General features: G+C 39.4%; 1 protein-coding gene across 3 annotated transcripts in view; it reads right to left on the minus strand.

Moving 5' to 3' along the window:
• The window catches only part of Dpy19l4 (dpy-19 like 4), a 55993-nt gene that overhangs the window by 19084 nt on the left and 14679 nt on the right, over window positions 1-22230 (minus strand). For all 3 annotated transcript variants that reach the window (XM_027403508.2, XM_027403510.2, XM_027403509.2), the window contains 10 exons: window positions 17786-17876; window positions 17403-17524; window positions 16524-16669; window positions 10755-10878; window positions 7815-7949; window positions 6342-6473; window positions 6141-6239; window positions 5416-5489; window positions 3191-3349; window positions 893-1012 (listed from right to left, as the gene is read on the minus strand). In XM_027403508.2, coding sequence (XP_027259309.2) covers window positions 893-1012; window positions 3191-3349; window positions 5416-5489; window positions 6141-6239; window positions 6342-6473; window positions 7815-7949; window positions 10755-10878; window positions 16524-16669; window positions 17403-17524; window positions 17786-17876 — 1202 coding nt within the window. The remainder of the gene's footprint in view (window positions 1-892; window positions 1013-3190; window positions 3350-5415; window positions 5490-6140; window positions 6240-6341; window positions 6474-7814; window positions 7950-10754; window positions 10879-16523; window positions 16670-17402; window positions 17525-17785; window positions 17877-22230) is intronic.

Raw genomic sequence — 22230 nt, forward strand, 5'->3', positions numbered from 1 at the left:
ACAGAACAATTAGAAAGAAATGTAAACATTTGGCTTGCCAAACTTCAGGGTATCAAGGGTTCATTTTCCATTCAAAAGCAATAAAATCAGGGAAAAAACAAAAAGAACCTCACCCTCATGTGACTCCCACCCCACCCCAGCTCCAGTCCTACAGTGAGGTCACTGTCCTTCACCATACTTCCGTAGCCATCTCCAGGATGGGCTGCGTGCCTTCCTATTACAAAACATGGCAGTGTGATTCCTTCTGCCTGGAATAAGCTTCCCTCTTCTGTTCACAAATTCATTTTTACTCACTGTTCAGTCCTCACTCAAGCATCTTTTCAAGTCATATCCTGACTTCAAGTGTTCTTACAGCACCATTTTCCCTTCCTTCAACTATCAAGTTATAATTTTAGTTTTGTTTAATTAACATCTGTTGGCTCCATTGGGCCAACAGCTACACAAAGTAGAAACCCTGTGCTTACCACTGTACTTTGAGTATATAGGACAATGCATGAATCTTAGAAGACATTTACCAGTGTTTTTACAAAAAAATGAATAAATATCAGTTTGCCATATTATAAAAATCTTTGCTAAATTTACTCATATTCTAAAGGTTTGTACTTTTTAAATTGTTCTTGCTGTTGTTTTGTTTTGATTTTTGAGACAGGGTTTCTCTATGTAGTCCTGACTGTCCTGGAACTCACTATGTAGACCAGGCTGACCTCAAATCAAAATATCTGCTGGACTCTGCCTCCCAAGTGCTACCATTAAAGGCCACCGCCTGGCACCCTAAAAAGTTTATACTTTCTTAAATAAAGTTTTACAAACTGGTTTAAATGTAGCTACCCATTAGCTACCCATAGAAAAGGTAAGTTTTATAACAACAGGCTCATCAAACAGATGCACTTACCCTTCCATGAGCATTGAAAGAGAACCCAGGATAAGAGTATGAATTACATGATAAATTATTTCTGGCCTTTCTCCAATTCTTCCATCTTCAAGAGTTACAGTTTCTTTCTGGGATTTACCACTATTGAAAGGAAACATGTTTTTAATAGTTTGGAAAAATATACATGAAAAATCAAATATTCATTACCATCTTTGAAGGCTATACTTAAAACTGAATTTCTTGTTTTTAAGATCCATTATGCAAGCCGGGAGTTGGTGGCGCTTGCCTTTAATCCCAGCACTCAAGAGGCAGAAGCAGGTGGATCTCTGTGAGGCCAGCCTGGTCTACAGACTGAGTGCCAAGATAGGCTACACAGAGAAAGCCTGTCTCGAAAAACAAACAAACAAAAAGATCCATTATGTCTGAATTAGTGCTAACCAATACAGTTAAACTTCAGAGTTAAGCTGTACCTAACCATCCTCCTCTTTTTTTTTAGTTGTGTTATTTTTTAGAACCAGGGCTTCCCCACCATCAGGCTGGCCTAGAACACATTATGTAACTAAGCATGTCTCTATTCCAGGCAATCCTTTTGATTTAGGCTATGTAGAGTTGAGATTACAAGCATGAGCTGCCATACCTGAATTCAAGATTCCGTTCTCTTTTATTTTAGTGCTAGGGGTCACCAAGTGCAGGTGTTTACACATTAAGTAAGTACTGTTATGTATTTATTGTCAGCCTGTAAGGGAGCATAACCATACAAATAGGGAGACTGACTGTGAAGTAACTGCTAGTGGTTCTTATATGTATTTAGTGTTGGTTTTTGCAATGGGGTCTCATGTAGCCTGACTACTCTGAACTTGGTATATAGGCAAGGCTGGCTCTCAAGATCCTGCCCTCACCTTTCAAGTGCTGGAATTACAAGCATATTAGAAGTACCCAGAACTACCTTTCCAGCATAATAAACATATTAAAAAACCATAATTATAGTGATTTTATTTATTTATTTTTTTTGCTTTTGTTTCTCATTTTTTGAGACAGGTTATCAGTATGTTGCCTAGGCTGCCCTTGAACTCACAATTCAACTCGGCCTCCTGAGTGCTTGGATTATAGACATGCCCCATCATACTCAGAAAAATTGGCAGTAATTTCAATGTGATTTGTACTGTAAAATATTTTGTGCTATAATACACACACACACACACACACACACACACACACACACACACACACACCAATGTCCAAAGATAGTGTTTTCCTGTGTAGCTCTGGCCATCCTGGAATTTGCTTGGTAGATGTCCTTTCTGTATGCTGTGAATATGTTTCTCTTATTGGTTCGTGGATAAAGCTGTTTTGGCCAATGGACAGTCAGGATGTAGCCAGGCAGGAAGTATAGGCAGGGCTACCAAACTAGGAGAAATCTGGAAAGAGGGATGCAGACAGTGAGTTGCCAGAGGAGATGCCATGTAACTACCAGGAAGGTAAGACATCCGGGCATTCTCCAGTAAGCCAAGACCATGTGGAAATAGAAATGGGTTAATAATTAAGGGAGAGGTAGCCAATAAGAACCCTTAGCCATCGGTCAAACAATTTATAATATAAACCTCTGTGTGTTTATTTGGAACTAAATGGCTGTGAGACTGAGTGGGACAGAAACTTCTGTCAACATAAAATCATAGATCAGCCCGCTTCAGCCTCTCAAGTGATAGAATTAAAGGCATGTGCCATTACACCAAGCCAAATATATTATCTTTACGTAAAAATTTTAGTTAATCAGTAAATAAGTCTGCAAAAGCTTAATCTATTACTTACATGTCCATAAATCAAAGCTGGATTCTACATATTCATATGTATAAAGCTAACATGAGCTTTCCTGATTAATTTACAATGACCCATGAAAAAAGAGTGGAATTGGAGGCTCTATAGAAGCAGTACTGAAAAGATGTGAGGTGGCACACACTGTAGGCTTAAATGATTTGGAGGCTGACTCAGGAGGATTGCTCAAGAATATGAGTTCTTAGTCATTTGAGGCAGCACAGCAAAACCTTTCTCTCACCCTCCTTTCCCCCTTAGAACTGAACCCAGGGCCCTGTGCAGGCTACTTCAGTGTTCTACCATAGCACTACACCCCTCACCCCAAACCAGGTCTCTAAAAATATAGCTGGATCTGAGTATAACTTAGTGACAGAGCATGTACTCGTCATGCATAAGGCCCTGGGTTATTAAACCCCAGCACCAGACAACACATGTATACACACTCATGCATTTTATATCTTTAAAATATGTTAATTAGCAATATAATTGGTTATTATAAACACTTACTTTATCCTCCTAAAAATAACTTGTGTCATAGACAGAAGACAAATGATTAACACTAAAATATAGAATGGTAATAGGGAAGATTGTGTCAATCGTAAAAAAAAATCCTGAGATGGTGCTTGGAGAGATTCTTGACAGAGCAGCCAGTTCAGTGTAAAATTCCTACAAGAGACAAAATGTATGATGTTAGAATCATATGTACTTTAAACCACCAAACATAAAGGTATTTTAAAATCTCAGTAAAAATGAAGATAAAACACATTTTCTAAATCCCAGTACTTGAAAGGTAGAGGCAGGTGGATCTCTGTGAGTTCAAGGCCAGCCTGGTCTACAAAAAGTGAGTTCCAGAACAGCCAAGGTACATAGAGAAACCCTGTCTAAAACAACAAACAAACAACAATAACAACAACAATAAACACACTGGCTTGAAACAGCCCTCAACCTTAAAAGACTGTGGCATGAGCTCAGGGTTAGGGGTAAAGTTAACAGAAAAAGACCTCCCGTCTGGAGGGCTACACCAGCTTGCACTGTCTATGTACCAGGTGTACAGTCTCAAGGATCCTTTATCTTAGTGAATAAAGATATATATCAAACACTTCATTTGCTAACTGTGTTATACCATAATGAGAAATTCAATCTACAACCCTATACAATCACACATGTGAGAAAAAGGTTCCCAACCCTTCTTGGAACTTGAGACATGTATAAGCAAATATCAGTACATAATCATTTCTTTTATTTTTGTTTCATAAAACAAAGCAAAAAGTAATTCAACAACTAGAAATACAACATTATTTTTTAATTAAAAATAACAATAAACCCCAGGCAGCTTTTGGTCTAATCATAAAACCAATGACTGTTTTAGGAAACAAATACTCCGTCTGCCCTTTGCCCTTTTCTTTCCTCTTGTTTGGCAGTGTTAGAGATTAAACGCAGGGCCTCTCACATGGAGGCAAAGGCTTCATTACTAACTACATTCCAAGTCTGCTACTGAGCTTTTTACAGACAAACAGTGCTGACCCAATGGTTATTGCTTATTTTATTTGTTTTTCTGCAGTACTGTCGATCAAACCTAGGGCTATGTACTTGCTAGGCCTGCACTCTGCCCCTCAGCTGCATTACCAGTCATGATTTTAAGCCTTTACTTATTCTAACTTAGACTGTGCTGTTGATCTTCACCAAAGGTCAGACGTAAAATACTATGAGGGAGCTGGAGAGATGGCTGGGTGGTCCACGCACCCGAGGCTCTTGCAGAGAACCTAAGTTCAGTCTCAGCTCCCACATCAGGTGGAGCTGAGACTCTCAAATCCACCTGTAATTCCAGTTCCAGAGAATCTGGTCTCTGCATTCACCTGTACATGCATGCCAGCACAATATACATATAAATAAAAATAAAAATAGCATGGCAGTGGTGGTGCACACCTTTAATAACAGCATAGGGAGGCAGAGGCAGGCAGATCCCTGTGAGTTCAAGGCCAGCCTAGTCTACAGAGAGAGTTCTAGGACAGCCAAGGCGACACAGAGAAACCATCTTGAAAAACCAAAATAAACAAATATAAAGGATAAATCTCTTTAAAAAAAATACTACGAGGTCAGTGAGATACTCACAAGTAAAGGAACTTCCTATGCAAGCCCCATAATCTGAGTTGGACCCCTGGTGCCCATGGTAAAAGAAAAGAACTAACTCCCAAAACTTACCCTCTGATCCTTACACATGTGCTGTGGCAAACACATGCTTACTTCCACATATACAACATATGCACACACAACAATAAGTAAATAAATAATTCAATAAAAATATTATAATGTTGTTAAAAGTTTAAGTATATCTACTTTTTAGGAGACTAGGAATTTATTTATTTAAGCTGCTGTTGAGGTATTCCAACCACAGTCCCAAGCATGCTAACCATGTGTTTTCCCTGCAGTGCTGGGTGTAGAACTGGGGGCCCTGTGCATACTAAGCAAATGCTCTACCAACTCCCCTCAGCCCCACTCCAAATATCAATGTCATGTCTCTTCTATAGGGCTAGGACAATAGTTCTGTGGTAAGATATTGCCTATAATTCTCAAGGCCCTAGAGACAATGCTCAATTCCATAAATCAAAAACCAATAAGTAACCTATATAATATCCAAAACTATTTTCTAAGTGACATCTAACACATTCCCTCCGTCAAGTGTTCTTTTTTTATTTTCTAGGTGCTATAGATTAAGTGAATGTGAAACTTACTTAGTCACATTCAGTCCAAATTTCACTTCAAGAAACTTCAGCACATGCTCATTTTCTTTGTGTGGGACAAATGTCTAGAAGAGAGAGAATTAAGTAATCAGGCACCATGGCCAACTTGTGAGGTATCATTTTCACAGAAGAGAAAACATCTAGACAAAGAACACTCCCTATGCCTAATACCTATGATTTTTTTTGTTGTTGTAGTTTCTGTTTTTTTGAGACAGAGTTTCTCTGAGTAGCTCTGGCTGTCCAGAAACCCACTAGGTAGTCGAGGCTGGCCTGGAACTCACAGAGATCCACCTGCCTCTGCCTTCCCCAATACTGTGATTAAAGGTGGGGGCTACTACCACCCATCTCTGTCTAAGCTTTTAACAATGTATGCATTTCTAATTACTAATGATAGAAAACACAGCCAGATTAAAAACAGTGAGTTAAATAACACACAGTGTGACTATAAACACATTTACTGTATGCTTAGGCATTTTGAGAGTATGAAAATTTCAACCTAAGAGAGCTGATTCAAATAATCCCTGCTCCTGAAGTTGTTGGTTTGTTTGGTTTTTCACACAGTCTGATGTAGAGGACACTAGCATCAAACTCACTGTGTCATTGAAGATAATTTTGTATATACTCTATACCTTTGCTAGCTTATCATTCTCATTGAAGCTGTAATAATATATTTCTCTACTCAAATCAATCTAGATATAAATCTCAGAGTCACTTACCTTCATTATCAAATTCAAGGTCAGTGGCAGAGTACATACCAAGTAAAACTTAAACACTTTGATTACTTTAGCTACAAAAGTTCCTTTTTTCCCATTCAGCTATAAAGAAAAAAAACAAAATCCCATGAACAAAGGAGTGAGTTATAAGCATTAACAATTTACAATAATAAGACTACGTTTTAAAACAGCAATGTTAATTACCTGAAGGCACTTAATAAGCATTAATGAGCCTACTAAACTTAATAAAGGAGACACCAATAAAGCTGGATTCTCAAACTGTAGTAAATACCCAAGGAAGAGAGAAAATATGTAGATCTTATATACTTCATAAACCTGTTGGAGCAAAAATAACATAAATGAGAATAAAATGAATTTTAAAAATGGTAATTATAAGCAATGCTCTGCTATAATTTAGTACAGTGTTAGGAAATGTTCGATCTGTATTTTTAGCATTATAGTATATAATGAACTAACCATATTCTTCTTAGCATTCCATAGAAACAAAGTAAAGAGCTCTAAAATCTAAAGTGAAAGCTGAAGAACTTTGTTTAATGCCACACTTTAATTTTGCTTGGTTTCTGTTTTCAAGTCAGTTTTATGTAGGTGTGATACAGCACTGACAACAAACCCAGCCTTGGACGGCTGGTACAGGATTATAAATAAAGATGAGCTTGGACTACATGGCAAGAGCTTGTCTGAAATGGGCAGTGGCTCACACCTTTAATCCCAGCACTCAGGAGGCAGAGGCAGGCTGATCTATGTGAAGTTGAGGCCAGCCTGGTCTACAGAGAGAGTTCCAGGATAGCCAGGGCAACACAGAGAAACCCCTGTTTAAGTAAACAAAAGAAAACAAAAAGATAACTTAAAATATAAATAAATAAACCTAAAAAGAGAGATTTCACTGTAACAAGTCATGATATCCTTGGAGAATGCTAAGCATGCTTGGGAGAGAGTGTAATAGTCTTCTGGTATTGGTAATGTTCAATGCTTGACTTGGCTACTTCCATACAAATGTGTGCCATTACAGAGGAACTAACTCTCAGCTCCCAGCCAACTTCTCCTGCACACTTCTCTTTTCCAGGTGAAGTTCTGGCAACAGGAAAGCTTCAGGGAAAGTGCAAAACTGGAAGAAGAAAATGTTTGCTCTCTTCTTGCTTCTTGTTGGCTTACACTTCCTCCAAACTTTACCTAAAAGACTGTCAGTTCTTGACCCCAACAAAGCAGTTCCTCCTGTCGAGCTCACTTGATGATACAGCTCCATCCCTCCTACTTCCGGCTGTTGCTACTTCCACAATACTTTCAGGCCCCTATTATCATCAGCCTTCAACTGACCAATTATTAAGACAACAACTTTATTCTTGATTAACAATTGCTTTGGAGAGTGGTTTTGAGGATTTTGGTATTACAACTAAACTGCAGACTTTCGCATGTTCAGCAAAGTGCTCTGCCACTGAACTAGCTGCACAGTCTTAGTTATTGAATCTGTACATTAGGTCCTCTCTGTTCAAACAATTTAAATTTTGACAGTTTAATTAAATCACAGTTAAATTAAATTAAATCACAGTTCTGACAGCTGAGAATAAAAAATGGAGATATAGAAAAAAGTTTTAAGAAACAATGCTCTAAGAACATTAGCTTTTGCATTAAATTCCTTATTTCAAAATGTCATACTACCTTGTCACCTTGTTCCTCTGCGAAGACGTCCAGCAGCAGCAGAGATACTGCTTGGAGAAACAAGACATAGTGGCTGTACTCCCATGCCATCATGAAAGTGTACGTCGAGGCGCTCATCAACAGGTAGCAAAACCTCTAGAGAAAAACATCAGCTAAGATCAGTAGCTTTACTACTATAAAGATCCAAGGAGCTACAACACTTGAAGCTATTTTTAAACTCACAGTGCCACTCAAGTGTAGTGGTGCATGCCTTAATCCCAGTACTTGGGAAGTAGAGGCAGGTGGGTATCTATAAGTTCAAGACCAGCCTGGTCTACATATAAGTTCTAGGACACATCCAGGTCTATGTAGAAAGGCCCAGTCTCAAAACAAAATAAAACAAAACAAACAAACTCAACAGGATTGGAACAGAGCGCAGAGAGAGAAATCAGCACCTCTCCTTCCGTGTATGACAAAGGGGTAGGACAGAAGGGGGTAGAGTTCGAGGTACAGTTTTTTGTACCTGAACTGTTAGACCCTGAAGGTTTCATTTGCATGTAAAACAACATGAACACACTTCAGCTCTGTAAGAGCCATTTCCCATAGTTCAGTGCTTCTTCTGGTGCTAGGGATCTCACACAAGGCTTCAGCCCTGCAAGTATCCTACCATGGAGGTACATCTGCAGCACAGGTCTTTACATTTTAAACATTAGTTCTTAGTGGAGAAAAATGAACTGCCAAAGCTGCTTTTATGGTATTTATTTTGAACTAAAACAATTTTCTTTAAAAAAAATGGTTTTTTGATGTCATTCACTTCTACTGGAAAAAAAAATTTTTTTAGTAAAATTTGTTCAGTAAACTTTTTTTATTATTGTGTATCATTTTTGTTTTACCCGTGGACAGGACTTTGAATTCATCATGTCACTAAGAATAACCTGAGCCCTTGCTTTCTGCTTCCCAAGTTGTGGGATCACAGGTGTGGGCTACAACACCTAGCTGTTCTTTTGTATATTTTAAAATATTTTTAATAAACTTTACCCCATTTATACCATATTGTTATTTTTATGGAACTTTTTTCTTTACAATGTTTCATGCTATGCTGCATTTATTATTTTTAAGGTTTTTTTTTTTTTTTTTTTTTTTGAGACAAAGTCTCTATACTATGGAGCTCTGGCTACCCTGGAACTCATTATGGAGACCAGGCAGGCCTCAAACTTAAAGATCCTCCTGCTTCTGCCTCCTGAGTACTGGCATTAAAGACATGCATCATCATACCTGGCTTACTATTTTAAGTTTCATAAAATGAAATATAGATATAATATTGCACTATATTAGATACATGGTCAAAAACAATTCTGTCTGTACCAAGCTTTTTCTTTTGGGCCACCAACCAGCTCCCAAATCATGACACAAAGACTTCTTATTCGTTATGGATACTTGACCAACTAGTTTTCTGGCTAGTTCTTTGAACTAAATTAACCTGTTTCTCTCTAGCTACCTTGTGCCTCAGGGGTTTTATCTTTCTTACTTTCGTTCAGGCCGGTGGAGGCTGTGTGACTTCTGGCCCCAGGCATCTCACTCACTCACTCTCTCCTCCTCCTTCTCTGGTTCCTTTCTCCCATCTACTCTCTCTGCCCAGCAAGGTGAAACAAATGCAACACATCTTTACATAATTAAACACACATCCTTACATCATCAAACAAATGCAGCATAAGCAAATGTAACATATCTTTACATAATTAAACACACATCTTTACATAATTAAACAAATGCAGCATGAACAAATGTAACACATCTTTGCCCAGTTAAAATAATACTCCACCAGGCATTGGTGATGCACACCTTTCATCCCAGCACTTGGGAGGCAGAGGCAGGCAGATCTCTGTGAGTTTGAGACCAGCCTGGTCTACAAGATCTAGTTCCAGGACAGCCTCCAAAGGCACAGAGAAACCCTGTCTCATAAAACAAAAAATAAAATAATATTCCACAACACCTATCATTGCAAATGTAGCCACAGTAAAAACAATATTACCTTTCAGTTTTCTAATGTGTTTGCTTCTTAATAATGTAAAGTACAAATGGAGATTTAAAATAGAGGAAAGAATCCTCTTTGTTTGGTCTCTCTGGTCTCTTCCTAGCCAGGAACTGTTTATCAAGACAGGCAGGCAAACTGCCAAAGGTCTGCTACATTCCAGTCAATTTCAAGATAATTAACCGCCCCTGTAGACATGCGTCTCACTAAAGTTATTCTGTGGCACAGTCTATAAGGCATCATTCAATTGACAATAGGATTGTGGCGATAAGATTAACAAAAAATTAAGAATTAAAAGTGATCTGGGATGGACGTTTCCTTCAATTTTGACTAACCTACTACAATTCAGACAGGGAAGACATGAGGGTGAACAAAAGAATATGCCATACTGCCATCAAAGTTCACACCACTGTCATTCTCCATCACTGTTGTATCTTCAGTACTATTTCTTTAGGTTCTGATGACTAAAGGACATAAATGTCCCTGAAATAAGAGAAATGGCAAAAACAATACTCGGATGGATTAACTTTCAAAATGAGATATTTTTCATGTAATTGTCAAATAACCACATTAAAAGTTATATAACATCTATTTTTCTAAAAATATTTGGCTGCTATCAGATTACAGAAAAAACATGATATAACAACTACCTAACTATATGTTACATAGAACATGCTTCACTGAATATAACTAAACTCCTAATATGACTTACTCTAAAATTATGCAACATAATACACCAAGTTGAGAAACAACTGTAATCCTACATGGAGCCAGATGGATTAAGTACTCAAGGCCTAGCCTCAGCTATGTAATGAGTTTGAAGCCAGCCTGAACTACAAGAGATTTTTGTCTCAAAACAAAAGAAAACATGTCCACATTTGCAAAGCATCAGAATTAGCTGTGCTATATAAAACAGATTTTCATCTTACCTCTGCATAAGTATTTAAGTTTCTTTTTAAATACCCTGTAAGTGCAGCAACTTGGCATGCAAAGTAAGGTAGAGCCCAGTTTTCTCTTAAAGGAATGGAGTATTCGATTCTTGTTGTATCTACCCTAAAATAAACCACAGAGGAACACCAAAAGTGAGGATACACTTGTGTAACATTCTACCTTTCTTTATCTTATTGAGTATTATTATTTTATGCATACACATATGAATGTTTTGCCTGTATGTATATCTGTGTACCATGTGTGTGCCTGGTGCTCTGGGATGCCAGAAAAGTGCATCAGATTCCTAGAACTGGAGCTATAGACAGTTGTGAACTGCCACTCGGGTGCTAGGAATTAAACCTGGGTCCTCTGAAGAGCAGCTAGTGCTCTGAACTGATGAGCCAAGGTGATTCACAGCAGCAATCCCAGTATTTGGAAGGCAGAGGCAGGAGGATCATTGCAAGCTTGGAGCCTGGTCTACATATCAAGTTCCATGTTAGTCAAAGAAATATAGCAAGACCATCTCAAAAGTACTAAAAATAGGGAAATAAAAAAGTGAAAGAAGTCAGAATAATTAGTTCCCTGTTTATGAAATTGTAATCAGTTTTAGTTACCTAATATGTAAGAGTATAAACAGTCAGAATTTGGGACCGATGAGTGGGAGGCTCACTGGGCAAAGGTACTTCCAACAAACAATCCCTGAGCCCCACAGTGGAAGGGGAAACCAGCTCCTGAAAGGTCTCTTCTGACTTACACACATACACTTAACCAGTCAACCAACACAATGTAAACAAAAAGTAAAGTTCATTGAACTAAACACTTAAAATCCTTATATTTTGTTTTTAACTTTTTTTTTTTCAAAAATACCAAGAAAAAACAATGATACTATGTCTTTGAGGGTTTGAGTTCCTATATCAGAATACCATGGACTTTGCAATTTGTAAAGAACAGCAAGGCATTGCTCACAGTTCTAGAAGCTAAGAAACCCAAGACCAAGGAAGGTGCAGGGGACTGGTGTCCATTGAGAACCCAGTCCTCACAGATGAAACCTTCCATCCCTTTCCTCACATGTATATGCTAGGCAAGCCCTCTAGCTCACAGCCACATCCCAGTGCCCTTCACCATTTCTACAGGGGCAGAGGAGTCTTCAGAAAGACTCCTCTTCATTCATGACCCCATCCCTCAATAGTATTTACATTTACATTACATTAACAACTGAATTTTAATATATGAACTCGGGGGAGACACATTCAAAGCATAGAAGAACAAATGGCAATTCTAACAATTCTGGGCTTGGCAAAGATTTTTTAATTATGACACAAAAGTATGAAAGAAAGGAAAATTAAAACCCAACTCAATGGACTTGATCAAAATATAAAACTTTCAATTTTCGCCAGTTGGTGGTGGTGCACGCCTTTAATCCCAGCACTCAGGAAGCAGAGACAGGCAGATCTCTGTGAGTTCCAGACCAGCCTGGTCTACAAGAGCTAGTTCCAGGACAGCCTCCATAGCCATAGAGAAACCCTGTCTCGAACCCCCCCCCCAAAAAAAGAAAGCATGTGGCCAGTTGTGTGTCTCATGTGTTTAATGCCAGCACTCAGGAGGCTCAGGCAGGCAGATCTCTGTGAGTCTGAGAACAGCTTGGTCCACAAAGAAAGTTCTGGGAGACCCAGGGCTACAGAGAGAGAGACAGAAAGAGAGAGGGGTGGAGGGAGAGGAGAGAGGGGAGGGAGGAGGGGAAAGTAGGGGAGGGGAGGGGAGGGGAGGGAGGGAGGAGAGGGGAAGTGAGGGGAGGAGAGGAGAGAAGAGGAGAGGGGAGGGAGGGGAGGGGAGGAGGAGGGGAGGGGAGAAAGAAGGAGGAGGGAGACAATAATGGGGAATGGGGGCATAGCATCTTCTCTTCTAAGAGTAGTGCCTCAAGCCTGCAGGCATCCTCAAATGCAGTGGAGCCCTACAGAAAGAGAAACCCTGATGAGATAGCCCCTAGAAGCAGCATGCACTACTTACTCCTCAAGGGAGCTAACTACACCACCTCAACCGCCCTCAGTAGAATCAAGGAATCTTAACTGGGAACCACATGGTCCCCTTAAGCAATATGTCTGTGAAGACTTCTCCTTAAGAGGGCCACTTCACAGAAGCAAAACTGAAGAAAGTGAGAAAGCAACTCAATTCTCATCAGGTGATGGAGGAATATCCTTCTGTATATATGTTTCTCTTTTTGGGTGATGAATGAAACACTGATTGGCCAGTAGCCAGGCAAGAAGTATAGGTGGGGCTACCAGACAAGGAGAATTCTGGGGAGAGGAGAGACAGAGAAGCCACCAAAGAGAGATGCCTTGTAGCTGTTGGGAAAATAGGACGCCAGATCCATCTCCAGTAAGGTAACACTACGTGAAAATACTTAGATTAAGAAAATGGGATAATGATTAAGAGATAGCCAATAAGAAGCTTGAGCCATCAGCCAAACAGTTTATAAATTATTGTAAGTCTTTGTATGTTTATTTGGAAGGGCTTGGGACCAGGCAGAACAGAACCTCTGACTACAATCAGGACTGCAGAATTATGCATCCCTCTCCCCGTTTCCCCTCACGTACACTGACAGCTCCCATCTAATCCCTCAATACATGTGAGAAGCCTAGTGCTTGGTCTCTCTTGTGTTTCTAGTAAACCATGCTGAAAACTAAATTCCCTTCCTTTGTCTCATGAAAAAAAGTAGTAATAAACTACAATGAGGTATTACTCTAACTATATTACCTACTCTGCAACAATCTCTGTACCACACACCCTCATGCACACGCAGTGGCTTATATTAGGGGCAAATTATACGGCTCAATGGCACAGCAACTTGCCTAGCAAGCACAAGGCCTGGGATTCAATACCCAGCATTACCCAAACAAAAACTAAAAGGAAACAAAGCTAGGGAAAGCTCCTATGCTTAAAATAACTTATGCTATAACTTCCAGATAAAACGGAAAGCTGCAAGCTGCCTCAAGTGTGAGCTGGTGAAAGAGAAAGCCAGAAAAATATACAAAGAAAATAGAGGATATCTGAGCAGAGAAAAGGGCAGGGAACACAAAAATAAACTGAACACAGCTTTAGCTGTATAGCTCGAGTGAGAGAAGAGCCAGTTGCAGCTTCCAGAAGCATTCTGTTTTCTCCTTGCAGAATACTGAGGACTGATTGAGCCTTCAGAGATAAACTCATCAGTAGGCTGGGGAATTCCTGGCACCCACATGGCGGCTCACAGTGGCCTGTAACTCCAGTACCAGGGATCCAGTGCCCTCTTCTGGTCTTTGTGGGTACCAGGAATACATATGATGCACATGTATACCTGTAGGCAACATCCATACACATGAAAATAAATAATGGATTTAAAAAAAAAAGAAACTGATCAATAAAATAAGACACCCTTCCCCCAAATAGCCCAGAAGAGATAATCAAACCAACAGAGATACCAAAGTGCAGCACACAAATGTTAAGAACATGAGTTAACAGTGTGGATATATTTAGTTGGCATGCCCAAAAACCTGGATTCAATGTCTAGCTGCACATGAGGCATGTCTGCCACCCCAGGGCTGGAAAGGATACTGCATCTGAGACCACACTGGGCTACAAAGTTGAGACTAGTCTGGTCAACATAGCAAGATTCTGTCTCAAAAATAAAAACCACCAGGGAACAGCTCTGTGGGAGAGTCCCTTCCTAGCATGTAAAAACGTATACATGGCTTCTCCCTTGAATGTGATGATACATATTTAAGGATCAAATGAAAAGAGCTACTAACTTTATCAGATATAGTAACCTCCATAATAGTCTTAATGGTACTTGCCTTCTGGTGTTAATGTTGTCATCTTCCACAGTATATACATCAGAGTGATGCTATGCTGTCTCCGAGATTAGATTGTAAGTTATAAAAGACATCCATCAATGCCGTTCTTTCAGTCTCTTGAATTTTTTATTGTAAAATACCATCTTCCTTCTTTCTTTTTTTTCTTTCTTCCTTCCTTTCTTTTTTTGGAGATATAGTCTCTCTGTATGCCAGCTCTGGCTATCCTAGGTCTCAGGCTCATAGAGATCCACCTGCATCTGCCTCCCGAATGCTGGGAGTAAAGGTGTACACCACTACATTGGGTTGGGGTTAAGTTTTTTGAGTCAAGATTTTGAACAGACAAGGATTAACTAAAACTCATCTAGGAGCATGCCACTGCGTATCAGTCGGGGACACAGAACAATCTGTAGGAATCTGTTTCTTGGACCACCATATGACCTGATCAAACTCAGGTCATCAGGCTTAGCAGCAAGCAGTCTTCTCACTCAGTTACTACATTCTCACAGAATTCATTCTCTTTGCTTCAAGCCAGTTATGGCCCAGTGAATCCCTTTAATGTCACCACTTCTATCAGCTACAGAAAGCTTTCTGCTTTGTTTTACCCGCATGTGTATGTGTGGTGCGCATACACTTGTGTGTTTTGTCATGTGTGTGGGAGCACATGTATAACCATGTGTAGTAGGGGATGTCCTGTATGCTGTAAATATATCTTTCTCTTATTGGTTGATGAATAAAGCTGTTTCGGCCAATGGACAGGCAGGATGAGGCCAGGTAAGAAGTATAGGCAGAGCTACCAGACTAGGAGAAACTTTGCTGGGAAGAGGAAAGCAGAGAATGAGTTGCAAGAGAGATATAATGTAGCTTCTCGGGCATTCCCTGGTAAGCCAAGACCAAGTAGATTAATAGAAATGGGTTAATAATTAAGAGAGAGCTAGCTGCCAGGCGTTGGTGGTGCACGCTTTTAATCCCAGCACTTGCGAGGCAGAGGCAGGAGCATCTCTGAGTTCAAGGCCAGCCTGGTCTACAGAGCAAGTGCCAGGACAGGCTCCAAAACAATACAGAGAAACTCTGTCTTGAAAAACCAGAGAGAGAGAGAGAGAGACAGCGAGACAGAGAGACAGAGAGAGAGAGAGAGAGCACTAGCCAATAAGAAGCCTGAGCCATCAGCCAAACAGTTCATAATTAATATAAGCCTCTGTGTGTTTATTTGGGACTAAATGACCGCAGGACCAGGCAGGACAGAAACGCCCATCCACAACCACTTGTAAAGAAGCCTGAGGTTGATTTTAGTACCTTTCTTGGATTGTGCTCCACTTTACTCATTGAGGTAGTCTAATGATCAACAGAGATCTTGCCCATATGACAAGACTGGCTAACCAACTTGCTCCAGGAAGAATTACAGGAAGCTCCATGTCCACCCAGCATTTACGTAGGGTCTGGGTATCCAAACTCTAGTTCTCATGCTCACACAGCAAATGTTTTAACCACTGAACCTGTTTTTTTTTTTTTTCTTTAAGAGACAAAACAGTCTTGACTGTCTTGAAACTCGCTTTGTAGATAAGGCTAGCCTCCAACTCACAGAGCCTCCACCTGCCTCTGACTTACACATGCTGTGATTAAAGAACTATGTCACTCCCAGACCTCCTTTTTAAGTGATCATATATCTATATTAGGCCCTAGGGGGAATCCTATCTAAACTTCACCATGTTGCGTAACAGTCAATAGGTTTGCAGATTATAGCTGAGAATTGAAAAGAAGGGACTATTTTTGGAATAATTTTTTTTTTTTTTTGAAGACAGGGTTTCTCTGTGTAGCTTTGTAGACCATGCTGGTCTTGAACTCAGAGATCCAAGTGCCTCCCGAGTGCTGGGATAAGGCATGTGCCACTACCATGCAGCTGGAATGAAATTTTGTAAATATCGATTAAAAAACCTTTCATACCTGTTAATTAGGAACCACGCAACAGTAAGCATTCCTGCTAACCATGTGCCACTCATAAGCCAACTTGTAACAAATAAAGCTGTAACATATATTCCTTGTAATCCAAAAACAATTCCAATGTAGAAATATACTGGTTCAATCATTTCCTAAAGGCAAAAAGAAAGGAATGATAAAGAGGATGATGCTATATAACCCAAGGATACATAACATGTAAGAAAACGGAGAATAGCCGGGTGGTGGTGGCTCATGCCTTTAATTCCAGCACTCAAGAGGCAGAGAGAGGCAGGTGATATCAGCCTGGTCTACAGAATGAGTTCTAAGACAACCAGGGCTGTTAAACAGAGGTCTTGAGAAATGGAAGGAAGGAAGGAAGGAAGGAAGGAAGGAAGGGGAGGAGGAGGAGGAGGAAGGGAGGGAGGGAGACTATTAAGGAAGGGAGGGCTGGAGAGACAGCTTAGTGATTAAGAGCATTTTTTTTTCTTGAAGAGGTCCTTAGTTCAGTTTCCAGACTCAACAAGGTGGATCACAACCACCTCTAACTTCTAGAGCAGTGGTTCTTAACCTTCCTAATGCTGCTACCCTTTGATACAACTCCTCATGTTGTGGTGACCCCCCCAACATTAAAATTATTTTGTTGCCACCACATAGCTGTAATTTTGATACTGTTATGAATAATAATGTAAATATATGATATGCAGGACATCTGATATGTGACCCCCCCAAAGGGGTCTAGAGCCACAGGTTGAGAACTGCTGTTCTAGAGGATCCAATGCCCTCTGAACTCTGAGGGCACCAGGCACACATGTGCTGCACATACAGACATGCAAGAAAAACACTCACACACATGAAATAAATCTAAAGTAAAAAAGAAACACATACATTGCTCCCAGTTGCTTGATAGAGAACACTGGCAATAAGCTCTGGATACAGTGACATCTGCTGCACTGCATTGATCGTCTTCAGGGAGACAGTTCTGTTATTGTGCGTCAGCTCGTACACACCTAGATATACAAAGATTTCTCTCTAGATTACTGCTCTGCTTTGGCAATGATTGAACATGTTATTCATCAGTCATCATGATTAATATAAAGACACTCAAATGCAACACAAGATGCCTCATTTTCCCAACTTTATTATGTACATAAAGAAAAATAACCTATATTCTGAGACAAAGTCCCACACCAAAAGCTGTTAATCTTTAAGAACAGTGTTTTACTTTAGAACAATATTATTATTGCAATTACAACTGTGGTTGATCATACCTCTTTCAAATGAAGGCGCCTTTAACATGTCTTTATAATAGGAGTAATAAACAGCACTGTCACCCTGAAATGTGATTTCTCGTTCAAGTTCCTACAACGAAATAAATATTTAGATGTCAGTGTTAAATTTCAGCTGTACTTTCTTGTCCCTCATCTTCTTGTGTTTGGTTTGCTTGTCTCCTTCATATTTTAAATTAACATGACAAGGATTTACCATTTTATTGCAGTAGATATTTGAATTTTCCTTAATTAAGTTATTAAAAAGATTAAATTTCTCAATAGTCTGACAATCATTTTAGTGAAAACACATAAGGTTTCAAATGGATTAAAACTGATACATCATTATATCTTTTTTTAAAAAGAATTTATTTATTTATTATGCATACAACATTCTGCTTCCATTTATATCTGCATACCAGAAGAGGGCACCAGATCTCATAATGGGTGGTTGTGAGCCACCATGTGGTTGTTGGGAATTGAACTCAGGACCTCTGGAAGAAGAGCAGTCGGTGCTCTTGACCTCTGAGCCATCTCTCCAGCCCCCATCATTATATCTTTTACATATAATGAAATTCTAGAAGGAAAACCCAAAGAATCTCCTAAAAATAGCAATAATAGTAAAAAGGCAAGGACAATAAACTGAAGTGTAGGACTTTGAAATAAAAGCCAGGCATAGTCCTGGCACGCAGGAGGTTGAGGCAGGAGGATCAAGTTTGAGACCAGTTTGAGTTACATAGTGAGTTCCAGACCAGCCTGAGCTACATGGTGTGATTTGTATCAAAAAATATAAATGAGCTGGGCGGCGGTGGCAGAGACAGCAGGATCTCTATGAGTTCAAGGCCAGCCTGCTGTATAGAGTGAGTTCCAGGACAGGCTCCAAAGCTACACAGAGAAACCATATGTTGAAAAAATTATATATATATATATATATATATATATATTATATATAATATATATCTTTATAAACAAATAGTCCAAAATAAGAAGATATAAATTTAGGCAGAAAGCAGTGTTTTTCGTGACTATATATAACCTTAAATACTGGGAAGAGCAAGGCCTTAACAGGTACATCTGAGGAACCACAGACTCTCAATCAGTGTTTCCCAAGAAAGCAAGATTCACAGCGCAAAAGGGCTGGACATGTGGCTCTGTGGTGGAGGACTTGCAGGTCCTGGTTCAATCCTCACATCAGAAAGGAAAAAAAAAATCTAAGATTCAACTATAAAGATAGTAATTAAAAACCTAAGCCTGGAGAGATTAAGAGCACTGGCTGCTCTTCCAGAGGACCCAAGTTTAATTCCCAGCATCCACATGGTAGCAGACAAAGCACTCATATCAAAACAAAACAAAACAAAAACATAAAGGTAAAAGCCAGGTGTGGTGTCTCACACTTTTAATTCCAGCACTCTAGAGGCTGAGGCAAGTGAATCTCTGTTGAGGTGAGCTTGCTCTGCTAGCAAGTTCCAGGCCAACCAGATAATACACAATGAGAACTATCTATAACAAATAAAGAAAAAGCAACAGAAAGCTTTATATTCTTTAGTGCTAAGTCAGTTTTTTGTTCCACCATAATCTTATTTTCTCCTGTACCGGGGTCAAACCCTAAAGCCTTGCATTGCTAGTCAAGAGCTATATCCCTGCACTATAATCCCAGCCCTAAGAAATTTTCACCCATAATACAGATTAAACCTCAAAAACTTAAATCCTTTTTTTTTTTCTTCCGAGACAGGGTTTCTCTGTGTAATGGCCCTGGCTGTTCTGGAACTCACTCTGTGGACCAGGCTGGCCTTGAACTCACAGAGATCCACATGCCTCTGCCTCCAGAGTGCTGGGATTAAAGGTACGTGCCACTATCACCTGGCTAGAACCATTTTTTAAAAAAAATTTTTTTTATCATTTTTAAATTGTGTGTGTGTGTGTGTGTGTGTGTGTGTGTGTGTGTGTGTGTGTGTGTGTGTGTGTGTGTAGCCAGATCACAGGTTGCTGTGAGCTGCCTGATACGGGTGCAGGGAACTGAACCTGGCTCCTTTGTAAGAACAGTATGTTCTCTTACCAATGAGCCATCTCTCAAGCCCCTAGGAGCATTTTTCCAAAGTTCTAACTTACAGTTTTACTGAATGTTACTTAAAGAGCCTTGGGACTGGCAAGATAGCTCAGTCTGATAACCCAAGTTTGGTCCCCAGAAGCTACATGTTGGAAAGACAAAGTTGTCCTCTAATTGCCCTGAGTACACACACATAAGATAAATAAATACAAATAAAAATTTTATCTGTTAGGAGCTCAAGCCTGTAATTCTAGCACTTAAATGGTGAAACAGGAGGATTAACAGTTCAAGGCAAGGTTGAGCTACATAACAAGACTTTGCCTTTAAGTAAATGTAAAATATACAAATTTCTGTAATTATGCTTTGAAAAGAAGTAGATTAAACAGTCCTATGAATTTCTTTATTTTAAAACATTTCTGTTTCCATTTGTTTTCCACTGTGAGTCTCCAAGAGGAAATGTTTCCAGGTCAATGAACTGTTCTCCCATTTAGAAACTGCTATGGTCTGGATATCAGTGTCTCTAGACAGGGATCAGTTTTGTATGTTGAAACTTAGTCTCTAGTAGTAGGTAGTATTTTAAAGAGGGAATTTGGAAGGTGGGTATGTCATGAGGACATAGCCTTCATGAGCAGAATCAGTGCCTTTTAAAAGAGGCCCCAGAATCCCCTCATCCACCTGTCACAGTAAGATCAAGCAGCAGGTCCCGGACTGGACCTCATAGCACACACCTTTAATCTCAGCATTCTGGAGGCAGAGGCAGATACATCGGTAAGTTCCTGGCCAGCCAGTGTTACATAGTGAGATTCTGTCTTAGACAGTAAGAGAGGAGGGTTGGGGGGGAGGAGGGAGGGAGGGAGGGAGGGAGGGAAGGGGGAGGGAGGGAGGGGGGGAAGGGAGGGAGGGTACAGCAGGTCCTCAATGAATACTAAATCTGCTGGTGACTTATGTTGGCCTTCAAGCCTGATAGCTCATGTCTCTAACTCCAGTACTCAGGAGGATGAGGCCAGACTAGATTAGATACAGTGAGTTTCCTGCTATCTGGATTAACAGAGTGAGGTTTGTCTCAAAAGCGAAACAACAGACACAGATTTGTTTCTTTGCAAGATTTCAAAGATGAAACTCTAACGATCATCTTTTAAATTTACAGTGCATATGAAACACATAAAGATCTTACTAATTATCTGGGCATGGTGGTGCATTCCTTTAATCCCAGCACTCAGAAGGCAGAGATACATGGATCTCTCAGTTTGAGGTTAACCTGGGCTACAAGGCTAGTTCCAGGACAGCAAGGGCTACTGTCTTAAAAAAAAAATAAAAATAAAAATAAAAAAGTTTACTAAAATGTAGACTAATTCTAAAGTGGGTTCTACAAGTTTGAGGAAGTTGTGCAGTGTTGAAGAAGCTCTCAGTGCCACTATCTCTCATTTGTATATACTACTGTGACTCCATGTTCTTCAGAACACATGCTACATTCCATACCTGTACAATACAATGATCCTAAACACTCCAGACTACCAGCCTGAAGAACTGAGAGGGAGGTTACTTTCTGCAGGCTCCTGGGTGACCTCCCTACACTTGGCACAGAGAACTATAATAACAGAGATAATTTTCTTCTTTTCTTTCTTTCTTTCTTTCTTTTCAAAGACAGGGTCTTTCTGTACAGTCCTGCCTGTTCTGGAACTTAATGTGTAAACCTGGCTGCCCTTGAAATCACAGAGCTCCACCTGCCTCAGCCTGAGTACTGGGATTAAAGGTGTACCCAATATGCCTAGCTTAAGATACAGACTTTTAAGGAAAAGGCACAGGCTACTAAACCAATATACAGATATTGATAAATTAAACCAATATACAGACATGGTCAGTAATTACTTAAAATGTATATATTTATTCTTTTACACAAATCGGTGTCTAAAAATATTCAGTCAACTTAACCACTTGCTCAAAATTAAGCACAGTAACAAAACTAAACAAAAAAGCACCATTGTAAACTCAAAACTTTTAAAACTCCATATAGTCAGGTGAACTTTGAAAGCAAATTTATTCAAAGGTCAAATGATGAAATTTCAAAAATAACTATAGTGATTAAGGATTCTGTGAAATACCCATAATTTAAAGCCAAACACTAACATGAGACAACATCTTAATATTGTTATTGGAACCAGTCAGATGATTCGATGGATCAAGACACTTGTCATACCGAACACATACACACAATAAATTAAAAAATGTAATTAAAAAATTTTAAAATCAATAAAATTTAAAATGTAATCCTGTTGTTTGTTAATCATCTTTAACCTTCCCCCAAAATTGCAATTATATAATCTAATTCCAAAATTAAACATATATAACTACACAATCTAAAAAAGTATTTTAATGCTGAAATCCACATTTCTGAAATGTG

The sequence above is a fragment of the Cricetulus griseus genome, chromosome 2 (genome assembly GCF_003668045.3).
Source record: "Cricetulus griseus strain 17A/GY chromosome 2, alternate assembly CriGri-PICRH-1.0, whole genome shotgun sequence".
Lineage (NCBI taxonomy): Eukaryota > Metazoa > Chordata > Mammalia > Rodentia > Cricetidae > Cricetulus > Cricetulus griseus.